The following is a 14,157-nucleotide window of genomic DNA, read 5'->3' on the forward strand; positions in this document are numbered from 1 at the left end:
AGAGAGAGCTTGCATGCTAATATGCAAATTTATTCAGTATTTGGAGCACATATTTACATTCTTCACTGAATGTGATGTCTTTCTATGTAACAGATTTGCACAGAAAACAGCTGTGAAGATCAGGTATGCACAGGTTTTTCAAATATTATTTGACTTTGAATTGAGTATATTGTATTTTTATATATTGATGCATTTTTGTATATTTCTATATTTCCTCCTCAGATGCAAAATCTAACATTTAAGAGAGACAACTAAAACAGATTGCATTACAATGGAATTGCTGTATCTGATGCTGATATTTATCATCAGTAAGTAAAATTATTATTTACTTTTCAACTTTTTATTCATCAAATACTCCTGGAAAATGATTGCAGTTTCCAAAAAAACATTAAGCAGCACAGCAGTTTCCAGCACTGAGAATAAACCAACATATATATATATATATATATATATATATATATATATATATATATATATATATATATATATATATATATACATATATATATATATATATATATATATATATATATATATATATATATATATATATATATATATATATATACACACACACACACACACACACATACACACACATTTTATTATAATATGTAATCATTTTATATAGATTTATTAAGCAAATTAAATTATCTGCCTTTTCATTTATTTGCACTTTAGTCTATCTTATATTTTTTATCATACAGTATGTTCATAAAAAGCATGGTTGCTAATTGTATCAGAGCAAGCACGTTGTTTAAAATTATACTTGGCAACAACATAGCTTAAATACACCACACCTTAAATTTCACCACAGATTTACATTTAATTTGGAAGAGCGCTAGTATCTTCTATACAGAATTTCCAAAAAACACAAGCGAAGAGAAACAATAGATGCTTCCACATGTAGTCTAACATAATAAAATGGCGGTTGATCGACTCCATCTACATGTTGACTATCATTCTAAATCCAGTTTCTTTTTTCTTTCTTTTTTCTTGCCCACATTTAAGTGTTTAAAAACAAAGCATGAAGATAATGTTTTTGTTAAGATGTTCATATGAGCGTGCAAAATAACACCTAAATAGGAACATAGCAGTATACTTAAAGTATCATGTAAAGTATTTGAAATATACTAATTTTCTTATACAGTTTCATGCAACACTTGTTTGATTCAGTTTTTTCAGTTGCAACATTCCAAAGTAATTTATTCACCAATAATGTCCATCATCAATAGCAGCGGTGGAATAATTTCTCACTCGTGTAGTTCAGTAATCAATGTTATCCAACGAACAATCTTAACCGTCACTCAAAAATCATTTAAATTGAGAGTTTTGTGACTCACAATGTGCGTAATGTTTTTATTCTCTCTCCTTATACTTAGGTGACATGAGAAAAGCTGTAAAAGGTAACGATGCGTTTAAAATGTAAAGAAACATCCCGAATGCGTTGAATTATTCACACGTCTCTCTCTCTTCTCCTCAGGCCAGCGCTGTGGGGTTTCTTCACTCAGTGCTGGTGTTGTAGGAGGTGAGGATGTAGGAACAGGCCTTGGCTGGTCCGTCTACACATTTCGGCCGTGGCTTCTGCGGAGGTTCCCTCATCAGCCGTGAATGGGTGCTCACTGCAGCTCACTGCACTGACTATCTGTAAGAACGGACTCATAAATATAAATAATGTGCGATTCAATTTGAAGATGCTATCTCACTTGACATTCTTTGCTTCCTCTTTCAGATCCTCAGACTCTGAACTGAACTATACCGTTTACCTGGGTAGGCAGAGCCAAAACACTTCGGTGTCTAACCCACACGAGGTGAGTCGAGGAATCGATCCATCGTTCCACATCCGGACTACGACCCCTCACAGTGTGTTAACGACATCGCCTTGCTGAGACTGAGCGAGCCAGTGAACTTCACGAACTACATTAGCCCCATCTGCCTCGCTGCGAACGACAGCGTCTTTTACAACTGCACCACCTGCCGGTCCACCAGATGGGGAGAAACCGGCTTTTAGGTAATAATCAACATTTTAACACACTGGACTGCATGGATTCTAGATTATGCAGCTAGATTGCAAAATGCAGGCCTCTAGTTTAGTAAAGCGGACACTTTAGCCACTTTAGCCACTTTAGCCTTAACAAAAATGTAAAGTCAACACTTCATTCATTTCAAGAACTGCATTCACTTCATTGCATTTTATGCACGGAATGTACTTTTGAGTTCATCGCTAGCAAAAACATCTTTTTTCATATAGTGCATACGTATATCACTTCAGCTAATATGTCTTTAAGGAATGAATATATCCAACCTGGTCTCATAAAAATGTGTACTTCTGTGCACTTTCTGAGCACCACCGTTTTACATACCGTGCTGCGCTACTACTGATAGATATCTACTTATTGTTATTATTTCGTCTCTCTCTAAAAGTGCACCTAGGTACATTCGCCATGAGACCAGGTGGAATACTTTTGTTTTCAAAAGTGTTTGCGTTATCCATTAAGTAAAAAGTTAATTCGGCCTTAAATGCACACAAAAAGTAAAGAGAGTGTATTAAATAGACTGGCAGCGAACATCACATGATACAAGCATACCATACAAGCATTGAATTTAAATGCACTGTAAATGCATTACGGTGAATGCGAATACACGTCAAAGCCTGTTTTCTTGACCTAACACTTAGACTCTCAGCACACTTATGGAACTCTGCAGGAAGTGAAGATGAGAATAGTTGGGAATAAGGAGTGTGACTGCAGGGTTATGGACGTAACAATCACTCCGACAATGATCTGTGCCGAAGAAGAGGCTGGAGAAAAAACATGTTATGTAAGTAAGAACAGTTTCTGACTCAAGGAGGTTGAACTCTTCCGAGGGAATTTGAGGGAACATGTACAGCTATGAACTATGGTTCCAGGATACTGTCCATATTGTAGCATGAGCACTTTTATTTAATAATTATTATTATTATTTCTGCATATAGCTCTGGTGCTTACAGAAGGACCACCATTTAAGCGGCCCTTAAATATGTCATGGAGGGATATTTAAAATGTTTTAAAATTAATTTGTGGGTAATACATTTGGAAGCGAGCATTTACGGATCACAATGCAAGTAGCATGCAATACAAACACTGTTCATGTGTCACAGACATGAGAACCGTGTGCTATTTAGATTTGTACTAGGGATGCACAATGTTATGCCAGCGATTAGATCACGTCAGCAGTGTGGTGGATTTTGAAAAAATAGGAATTAGTGAGAGAACTAGTGAGTGTCTGTTTCATTCATACCCCACGAGTGAAACTCACACAAGTGATATAACTTGACATACTCATTTCAGTTCATGGAGCTCTCTTGTAATGAGCTGATTATCGGAATAAAGTTTGTTAAAAAAAGATTTCCAAGGACCAGGATTAATGCTGCATTCCATTTACCTCGGAAGTCGAACATCTGAGCCTACCCTGTTCTAGTAGAGTCCAAAAAACAAACAAAAAAAAATGATGGACCCATCCATTGTTAGAAAAACCAGTCAATGTAAATTTTGACTAAAAACATTTTCCATTGGTTTTGACGACCGCTCACACACATTGCAAAACTGTATCGTACACATGCTACTGCGGTAAATTTATCGATCTTTTTGAACTCACATTCATTTACGATTATATCAAATAAGTTTAGGCTTTCTTCACACCACATCTGGTTCATAAAGCTCAAGTTGGTTTCTTTAAAAATAATATTTTAGTATGATTTCACAGCCCTCGCTTTCATTTTTAGAGAGATTCTGGTGGTCCATTACAGTGTGAGCAGGAATCTGTCTGGATCTTAGCTGGTGTCACTAGTCCTTCTTCTTGTGGCACTGGAAATGCACCTGACAGCTATGCTAGAGTATCCAGTTACCAAAACTGGATTATGAAGAATGTTAATGGAACAGACATTGGCTTTGTGACTTTTACATCTGATGGTGAAGACAAGGACAGCAGCTTTCTGTGTAGTGCGGAAGATATAGGTAAGACTGAAAGTTGTGTCATCCAATTGGTATGGTAAAAGATGATAGTGATGACCACAGCAGTGTTTTTTATATTTTTCCTCATTAAATAAGATTTTGATTGCTTTATTAAACAGAATAAGGTGTGCCTTTGATGGAATTAAACAGACGCTAGAATTGAATATGTGCCATACATTTAAAGATGCTGATTTATTTATTTCTTGTAGAGGTATATATTTTGCTTATAAGCTGCTATTACTTTTATTTCTGCATTCACAGACTGAATTTGAACATTTTAGTTTCATGCTATTTTTGAGTGCAGCATGCATCACGTCCACGGCTATGCTGTGAAACGCAGAACCTGATTTTGCAGAGTTCAACGTATTCCTTGATCAACACTTTTGTTGACCCTGGAACAACATTGTGATTAGCCAATCAGATTCAAAGAACCAGTTTATAGTTTTGTGAGAAGTTTAAGATTGAAATCAGTGTTTGGTGCTTGTACATCAGTTAATTCAGTTAATTATTCATATCATTTCAGGTCCTTTATACCCATTTGGAAATGAAGACATAGAGAATCCCTCTGTAGATGATGGAAGCTCTCAGTTAATTTTATTGGAAGAGCCCTTTGTATATTTTGGACATGTTTATCAAGAGGTTTATGTAAGAGCATTGTCTTCATAAATTGTGTGTGTGTGTGTACAGTGTATTTAGAAAGTATGCAGAATTCATTTTATACACCATAATAAAGAAAAAGTATAATTGTGCAGATTTATTTAAAAAGATTACTCTGACATCTCACTCAGACATAAGTACGAAGCAGATCACACAATATCCAGTTGTTAAAAGAAAACAAACTTGACTTTAGTTTCAGGCTCTTGACTTGAGTATTGTGCTGCTCTTTTATAGTATTGTTTTATTTTTGCAGGTTAACAACAATGGCCATTTGACATTTAACGGGCCTCTCACAGCCAACTCCGAATTATTTGTATTCACAACTCAACAGAGACATCATCGCTCCACTTTGGACAGACATGGACAACACTGTCAATGGAACAATCTCCTATCGTCAGGTCACCAGTGGTGGACTCTTACTAGCAGCTTCAAACAACATAAACCAGTATTTTCCCAATCTGAACTTCACTGCCTCATGGCTGTTCATTGCCACTTGGGATAAAGTACCCTACTATGACGACCCACAATCGGTAAGCCAACTGTTACTGTTATTACTCACATCTGGTAGTTTCTGACTAAGACTTTTTTTGAATTGTGTTCCAAATATTATTCAATTTGATGTGGTGTCCTAACATGATTAATTGCAAAATCATTTGATGTCTCTATGACATATTTATTCATTTGTTGATTTTAATGTTCAGATTTGGTTTGCTCTTTGCATGTTTTTTTTTTCTCTAAGAATGCAGGTAAACCTACGTTAAACCTACCATACACTGCTATCAAGTTCATTTCAGTTCACAACCACCTATTCATCAATAGCTATTTACCAATAGCTGTAAAACTAGGAAAAAAAATTTGACTTTGGTTGCATTAATTTCAGTCATGTAAATAGGAATCCACCTTTACATTAAGGCAGAAAATTTCAATCATTTTAAATTTGGTGAAATAAATTTGCCTCAGTGACCAACAGGAAGCTGCTTAGTTTTAAAGCGACTTTTGCATGAGCAGCGTTTATGAATTTCCACGCTTCGAGACAATGGAATGGACTGGTTTTAGTTGCACTAATGTGGCCTCAGATAATCTGAGTAGGAGAAAGAGGAAAGTTTTGGTAAAGAAACACCATGCCATGATATCTGTATTTAAATAGCTTTTACCTTCATCTTTCAGGAGTCAACCTTTCAAGTGGTTTTGGCGTCTGACAAAAACACGTCATTTATACTCATGAATTTTGGACATGTTGCTCACAACATATCCTGTTGAGGTGAAGTGAATGAAATACCTTTCTCTAATCACTATACGATAAGCATTTGGTTTTAACTGAACTTTTTGGGGTTTTTGTCTTGTTATTTGATTAGCAGTCTGGCTATGACACAACTGATTCAATTGATTTCTATTCAATTCCTGTCTCTGACGCCACGTATCTGCGATACACAAGCAATGCCAATGTAAAAGGTCGATGGGTTTTCGAGTTGACCATGCATCAGAAAACAATGGTGCGATACTATAATAATTTAAAATGCATGGCCTTTATTGCATATGTTGGTTAGTAGTTGCTTATCACTTATCAGTAGAAACATTTAGAACAATTCATTGGACAATTAGTATAGTGAAATGGTAATATTTGCAATCTTGTACAGTGTGCACTGAAAGAAGGCCATTTCATATAATGATTTTTTTTTTTCTTTTTCAAGGGCTTTTTTATCCAGCTGGCTATCAGACTACACGTAATCCCCTGTCGAAGCTATACAAGCTCGCCAGCTCTGTACTTGCCATATCCTTTCTTATACTTTGGACGCACATATCAAAACTCATATGTGAGATGTTACATTGAACACATTGCATTTGAAGTACGTTAATGTATCACAGGTCATGTTACTTCACTTATATGTTCAAATCTTTACTGTAGGTCAACAATAATGGATATTTGACGTTTGAACCATTTTATGAAAGCCTCCCAAGGCTTTCCTGCAAACTCTACTAGAGATATTATAGCTCCACTCTGGGCAAAGTTGGACTGTAGCGTCAGAGGAAGCATCTCCTACAGAATTGTAACTCGGGGCCATATTCTGGACCGGGCGAGAAATGATATCAAACAGTATTTCCCTCAGTTTGGGTTCTCAGTTTATACGGTGTTCATTGCGACTTGGAATTGGATGCCCTACTTGAACAGCTCCACGATGGGCACGTGAAATGACAGGTTACATTGATCTTTAGTACAAATCTATGGAGAAACTTGAAAATTAGTTTAAATGAAGCATCTCTGACAATATCAAACTTACTAAAAGGATTTCATACATTCAGCTTAAATGAGTTTTGTTTATGGAGAGTTTATAGCTTATTGTTTGTACTGGACTCTTCCTAGGAATCCTCCTTTCAAGTCGTTTTAGTCATTTGCAGAAGTCTTTCTTTTGTCATAATGAACTACGGAAATGTATCTTCAACTGATGAAAGTTTTCAGGTTGGATAACATAAAAATCTTGTTACAAAACTTTGAGATATATATGATAATAATGGGGCCTTCATATTAACTGGTCTTATACGTTTATTTACTTATTGCTTGATTTTCGCAGGCTGGCTATGACACAATAAACTCAACAGATTATTTTTTGATCCCTGTGCCTGATGAAAGTAAGCTCTTCAACTCCAGTAATGTCAATGTCCGGGGCGCTGGGTGTTTCGTGTTGGTTGATGGTGGACCTGAGGAGGGTAAGGTCACCGTTTAATATATAAAACATTACATTAATAATAATAAATAAAATGAATAACACATAAAGCACAATAAATAAATATATAAATAACATACAATATTTTTCTATGCTCATAAAATGTCAATTTTTAAAATGTTAAACATGCCTCATAAGAATATTATTGGAAACATTAGGAGTATTCTACCCATATGGAGATGAAGAGGATGAGATGTGTCCTCAGTCAGATGATGGAAGTTCTCCACCGATTCCTCTTCTGCAGCCGTTTGTGTACTTTGGCGAGTATATGACAAAATATTTGTAAGGAGCATTGTGATATTCATGACTATTCCAGTAGATTGCTGTTTATCAGCAGATTGGTAGCCTACTGTAAATATAATATTTCTCATATAGGATAATGGGATAAAAAGTTTAATTGTTGAAAAAGAGTTGAAAAGAGTCTGAGGCGGGCAGAACCATAAGCAGGGCCATAATAGTCCATGAACACTAAAACAGAAGGAACATAGACTGAAATCGTAACAGACAGATAATAACCATGCAGACTGGCTTTTTTTACAGGTGAATAATAATGGAGACCTGACTTTTGATGAGCCTTTTTCCCAGTATCAACCCTATTATTTTCCTAAATACTCGACTAAAGACATTATCGCTCCACTATGGACAGACATTAATAATAATGAGAAAGGAACCATCTCTTACCGACAAGTAACAGACGCTCGTCTTCTAAATCGGGCTTCAAGAGACATAAACAAATATTTTCCCAACTTAAACTTCTCTGCCACTTGGGTATTTATTGCTACGTGGGATAAAGTACCATACTATAGAAACAGTGAGGCGGTAAATAAATCTTTTAGTTTTCTGTTGTCACATATCTTCGGTGAATATCCAGAATGATGCTGTATTAATGAAGAACTTCCACTCTTATCCAGGAGTCGACCTTCCAAGTGGTTTTGGTGTCTGGCAAAAACATGTCATTTGCACTCTTGCATTATGATGTCATCACTCCCGCCCAAAGTGTAGAGGTAAAGAAGTGTGAAAAACATGAAAGTATTGTTACCCCAGGTTACGATCTTTAGCGGTTTTGTATTTAATGGGATTTTTTCCTTGTTTTCTTCATTGACAGTCCGGCTTTGACACAATTAATTCTACAAATTTCTTTTCAATTCCTGTTTCTGACATCGAAAATCTGCCACAAACAAGCAATGTCGACATCATTGGTCGATGGGTATTTCGTGTTGACCATGTATCGGGCAACAATGGTACAATAATTTAATACTTAAAAATACACATCATTTGTTGCATATCGTGTTTAATAGTTTGTTTTTTGAGATGTGGAACAATTAATTGGCATGCAGTTAAAGGGTGACTCTACCCCAAAAATGAAATTTTGTCTTTTTGTAATCCCTTAACCCTCATGTACTTCAAAACTCATAAATGCTGCTTCATCCTTGGAACACAATTTAAGATATGCTGGATGAAAGCCATTAGGTTTGGGACTGTGTGTGACTGGGAAGTAAATATCACTGTCAGGGTCCAGAAAAGTGTGAAAGACATCATCGAAATAGTCTATCTGCCATCAGTGGTTCAACCCTAACGTTATGAAGTATCCACTGGATGCCAAATGTGTATGCTCTTTTGTGTCAGCTCTGCCACAAATTCATTTTGGGGTGTTTAAACTTAGTATGTTCTGTACCAAGTCCATAATGACGCTATCTTTTTTTTTTCTTTTTCCAGCTCCTTTTTATCCAGTTGGCTATCAGGACTCTCAGGATCCATGTCAAAGTAATACAAACTTAACAGCTCTGCACTTGCAGTATCCATTTTTGTATTTTGGACACAAATACAATAACATATATGTAAGATGTTATGTTAATCACATTACATTTGAAGTACATTGCTATATTACAAGTCGTGTTGCTTCAGTTAAATGTTCAAATCTTTACTGTAGGTCAACAATAATGGATATTTGACGTTTGAACCATTTTATGAAAGCCTCCCCAAGGCTTTTCCTGCCAACTCTACTAGAGACATTATAGCTCCACTCTGGGCAAAGTTTGGAAGCATCTCCTATTGCATTGTAACTCAAGGACATATTTTGGACCGGGCGAGAAATGATATCAAACAGTATTTCCCTCAGTTTGGGTTCTCAGTATATACTGTCTTCATTGCTACATGGAATAGCCCCAATATGGTATGTGGATTGAATGATTGTTTTAATCTTTTTTAAACCTACATTTAATGTAAATTTAGGCAGAGATAGAAACTTATACACTCTTATATGTCAGATTTATTTAATGGATTACATACATTTAGCTTAAATTAGTTTTGACTATAAACAATTCATAGCTGTGTTTTCATTGAAACTTAATGTTTTTACTGGATTCTTCCTAGGAATCCTCCTTTCAAGTTGTTCTAGTCATTTGCAGCACTCTTTCCTTTGTCATAATGAACTATGGAAATATCTCCTCAACTGATCAGAGGTTTCAGGTTGGACAGAATAAAAATCTTCCTAAACGACATTAAGGACCCTGAATGTTTTTTTTAGTAGAATTAGAAAATAAAACATTTCAAAGACCACCATATTGGTCATATTTCATTTATTAATTAAATTTTTTATTTACTTATAGGCTGGCTATGACACAATAAACTCAACAGATTATTTTTCAATCCCTGTGCCTGATGAAAGTAAGCTGTTCAACTCCAGTAACGTCAATGTCCCGGGACGCTGGGTGTTTCGTGTTGATGGTGGACCTGAGGAGGGTAACTTCACCATTTAATACACCCAATATCACATTATTATATAACAGTAAAACAAAAATAGTCATTTTGATGCTTATAAAATGCCATCCCTAATGCTCCCACAAATATTTTCACATTTTAGGAGTATTCTACCCATATGGAGATGAAGAGGATGAGATGTGTCCTCGGTCAGATGATGGAAGTTCTCCACCGATTCCTCTTCTGCAGCCGTTTGTGTACTTTGGCCGTGTATATGACAAAATATTTGTAAGAAACATTGTGACATACGTTGCATTCATAAATACATATTCCACATACAAGCTAAAACTTTTGATTTTACAGGTGAATAATAATGGAGACCTGACTTTTAATGGGCCATTTTATCAGTGGTATCCCTACTATTTTCCTGATTACTCATCTACAGACATCATCGCTCCACTATGGACAGACATTAATAATAGTGAACAAGGAACTATCTCTTACCGACAAGTAACAGATGCTTGTCTCTTGAATCGGGCATCGAGAGAAATAAACAAATATTTTCCCAACTTGAACTTCTCTGCCACTTGGGTTTTTATTGCTACGTGGGATAAAGTACCATACTATGGAAACAGTGAGGCGGTAAGTTCCTCTTTCAGTTAACATGCATTACTGCATACTGAAATTTCTGAAATATCCAAAATGATGCTTGCAATAATATAGAATTTACACTCTCATCCAGAAATCAACTTTCCAAGTGGTTTTGGTGTCTGGCAAAAACATGTCATTTACTCTCATGCATTATGATTTTATCACTCGCATCCAAAGCGTAGAGGTAAAGTTGTGTGGAAAATGTGTCAGAATATTGTATAAACCCAGTTTACGATCTTTAGCTGTAAGAAATGTTTTTGGATTTAATGGGTTTTTTCCTTTCTTTTTCAGTCCGGGTTTGACACAGTTAATTCTACTAATTTCTTTTCAATTCCTTTTCTAACAACGCAAATCTGCCATACACAAGCAATGTCAACGTCAAGGGTAGATGGGTATTCGAGTTGACAGTTCATCAGAAAACAATGGTACTGTACATATTTGAGTTTATTACATTTCTAATTTATCTAATTTTCAGATATCTAAATGTATTATTTTTGTCTGAAAACATGCATTGTTTATTACTTTAAATTGTGATTGTCAGAGACTTTTAGGTAGAAATGCATGTAACATGCCTTTATTTTGTTTTGTAGGATCTTGTATCAAAACTAACTCACAAGGTACTGTACATTAATACTATAATAAGGATGAATCATAATAATTTGATGTGGGATTTTTTTTTAAAGCAAAGTTATTAAAAATTTACTTGCTGAGCCAGGAACTAAACATTAACAAAAGCTTTTTTTAAAAATGAGGTGCATGATGCGGTCTGTAGCAGTGGCACATCAGAAGTTATTGGGTAAAAGCATCATTGTTTTTTTGTGTCAGCTTCCTCAGATGATGTTTCTAGTGCTCTGATGTGTGGAATAACCCCAGTTACCACCAGCAGCAGGATAGTAGGAGGTCAGAACGCTTCAGCCGGACGCTGGCCCTGGCAGGCTAGTCTTCTTCTGCTAAGCAGACACATCTGTGGAGGTTCTCTCATCAACAAAGAATGGGTGCTGTCTGCTGCACGTTGTGTTCTTGGGTAAACTCATTCAACTACTTCTTTTCAACTGAGGAACTGATTTATCTGTTTAAAGCCTACTGTATCATATTTGATATACACATTTCTAAGGTTCCTTAATATCCAACATGATCAAAACTTTGCATCCCGTGCTGCAAAAGATCCAGCTGAGGAGGGAGGGTGGGAGAAAAGCAGAGACTGAAAGAAGTGATGGCAGGGGGAACCATTTTGGAGATGGAAAAGTAGGCAAACCAGGAGAAGCCATGGTGGAGAGGGCCTCAACAAGATCATGTGACGAGCAGAGGGAGAAGAATAGAGCAGGAGAAGAACAAAGCAGAGACTCAGAGCTCGGCTAAAAGAAGGCCCACAGCAGAATCAAAGAAGGGAGGTGACATGATGGCTGACAAAACCATGAGGGCAACGGATGGAGACAGAGATGAAGGAGGTGGACAACAGGCCATATACACCCTTTTACTGTTAGTAAACACTGGTAACTTAATAGACGAAACCAGATCTGCCGACCCGTACACGTTCGCTCCCTACATGGATGATCTGATAGGAGTATTTCTGGTTGAGTGACTCTCAGAGACTCACAGAGTCTATGTGGTCATGAAGGGACTATAAGAGTTGAAACTGGGGCTCAGCAGGCTGAGGTGGAGCCAGTGGGACTCAGGAACCAAGCGCAGCTGGAGGCAAGGAGGAGTGTTGAGGCAGAGACAGAGAAGTTGAGCACCACAGTAGATCAAAGTCTCATTCTCATGAGATCAGGCTCTGTGTACAAAAAATAAAACAATATTCCATATATAAAACAATTTAGTTCCATTGAAAATTTGATTTCTGACTATTATTTCATATGTCAGGAAAGAAACTCTTCTTGACTCACTTGCTCTCTGTCTATTCTTTAATTTTCCCAGGTATCCCACCTCTTTTTTCACTGTGGTTTTGGGGCGACAGATCCAGGAGTCTTCAGCCCCAATGAAGTGTTCAGATATGTGAGGAGAATCATCAAACATCCCAGTTACAACAATTTGACAAAGCGAAAACGATATCGCTCTTCTCAAATTGAGGACACCCGTCACCTTCACCGACTACATCAGACCCGTGTGTCTAGCAGCTTATAACAGTGTGTTCAACAGCGGCACAGACAGCTGGATCACTGGATGGGGAAACATTAGTGAAGGAGGTGAGAATTCATTCCTGTTACCTCTTAGTTATATCATATGGGATTAGGAATAGTATTTTATCTGTAACATGACATATTTCTAGGTAAAACAGGATACTCAATGACTATAGAGAGTAAGTAACATCTAATGTTTTCCATACAGTGGCTCCTCCGTCCCGTCAAGTTCTTCAGGAAGTAGAGGTTCCTGTAATTGGTAACAGACAGTGCAACTGTCTCTATGGAGTTGGAAATATAACAGACAACATGATCTGTGCTGGTGTCCTGGAAGGAGGCAAAGATTCGTGTCAGGTACAGAAACACTCAAATGAAGAATAAATAGGCTTGAAAAATGTTGAGGTTCATTACATTCTTTGAAATATTTAAGTAATTTTAATTTTAAGTGATATAATGTTGTTAGGTAGTGTATATGTTACTGCATACGCTACCATTGAGAATTCTGGGGTTGGTAAGATTTTAATGTTTTTGATCACCAAAGGTGCATTTTACACAAACAGCATGCTGCGAAATCTTACTGACACTAAAAATGGTGTACGTTACTTTCTACATTGTATGTATTGATTTGTATTTTCAGAGGGACTTAGGAGGTCCGATGGTGAGCATGCAGAGCTCTGTATGGGTTCAGTCTGGTATTGTTAGCTTTGGGACTGTCTGTGCTGGACCTGAACTTCCTGGTGTGTACACCAGAGTATCACGCTATCAGGAATGGATCAGCTCTTTTGTGTGCAGTGATCCTCCAGGTTTTGTGCAGTTTACCTCCGCTGAAGCTGATCCTGACTACAGTTACAGCTGTCCAGGTCTTCCTCCTCCTTCCTCATTAATAGGTTCAGTATCTAACATTAGATCTTCTGCAACAACTCCTACTCAAAATTCTTCGCTATCATATTTGCTGTTACTTTTAGCAATACTTAATTTTATGTGTAAAGATACATTTGGGGCAAATACCTTTAATCATCAGGAATGTATCAAATATGACAAGAAGAAATAATACAATATGTTTCAAATATAACAATGATCTCTGAATGATCATGTGCCACTAAATATATATATATATATACATACACTATATTGCCAAAAGTATTCAAAAGTATAGCAGCAATATAGTGTATATATAGACACTATTATATGTGTATATTAATTAGGGGTGGCATGATACATAGTTGTCACGGTACAGGTCAAGGTTCGATACAACAGGAGAAAAACAACAAATATACCATGCACGGTTACTTCATTTATTTTGAACAGATAGTA

General features: G+C 36.5%; 1 protein-coding gene and 1 long non-coding RNA gene across 2 annotated transcripts; both read left to right on the plus strand.

Annotated features, from left to right (window-relative positions):
- On the plus strand, positions 1-1,532 carry LOC122361711. The gene is made up of 4 exons (XR_006253015.1): positions 1-123; positions 223-308; positions 1,383-1,406; positions 1,484-1,532. It is a non-coding gene; the product is annotated as an uncharacterized LOC122361711 (long non-coding RNA).
- Positions 1,533-7,779: 6,247 nt separating this feature from the next.
- Positions 7,780-9,954, plus strand: LOC122361709 (sushi, nidogen and EGF-like domain-containing protein 1). Its single transcript, XM_043262626.1, has 6 exons — positions 7,780-8,191; positions 8,284-8,376; positions 8,478-8,613; positions 9,089-9,210; positions 9,303-9,545; positions 9,746-9,954. The coding sequence occupies exons 2-6, from the start codon at positions 8,323-8,325 to the stop codon at positions 9,875-9,877; spliced, it is 687 nt and encodes a 228-aa protein (XP_043118561.1). The 5' UTR covers positions 7,780-8,191; positions 8,284-8,322; the 3' UTR covers positions 9,878-9,954.
- Positions 9,955-14,157: the final 4,203 nt, after the last annotated feature.

Source organism: Puntigrus tetrazona, chromosome 17, assembly GCF_018831695.1.
Source record: "Puntigrus tetrazona isolate hp1 chromosome 17, ASM1883169v1, whole genome shotgun sequence".
Classification (NCBI taxonomy): domain Eukaryota; kingdom Metazoa; phylum Chordata; class Actinopteri; order Cypriniformes; family Cyprinidae; genus Puntigrus; species Puntigrus tetrazona.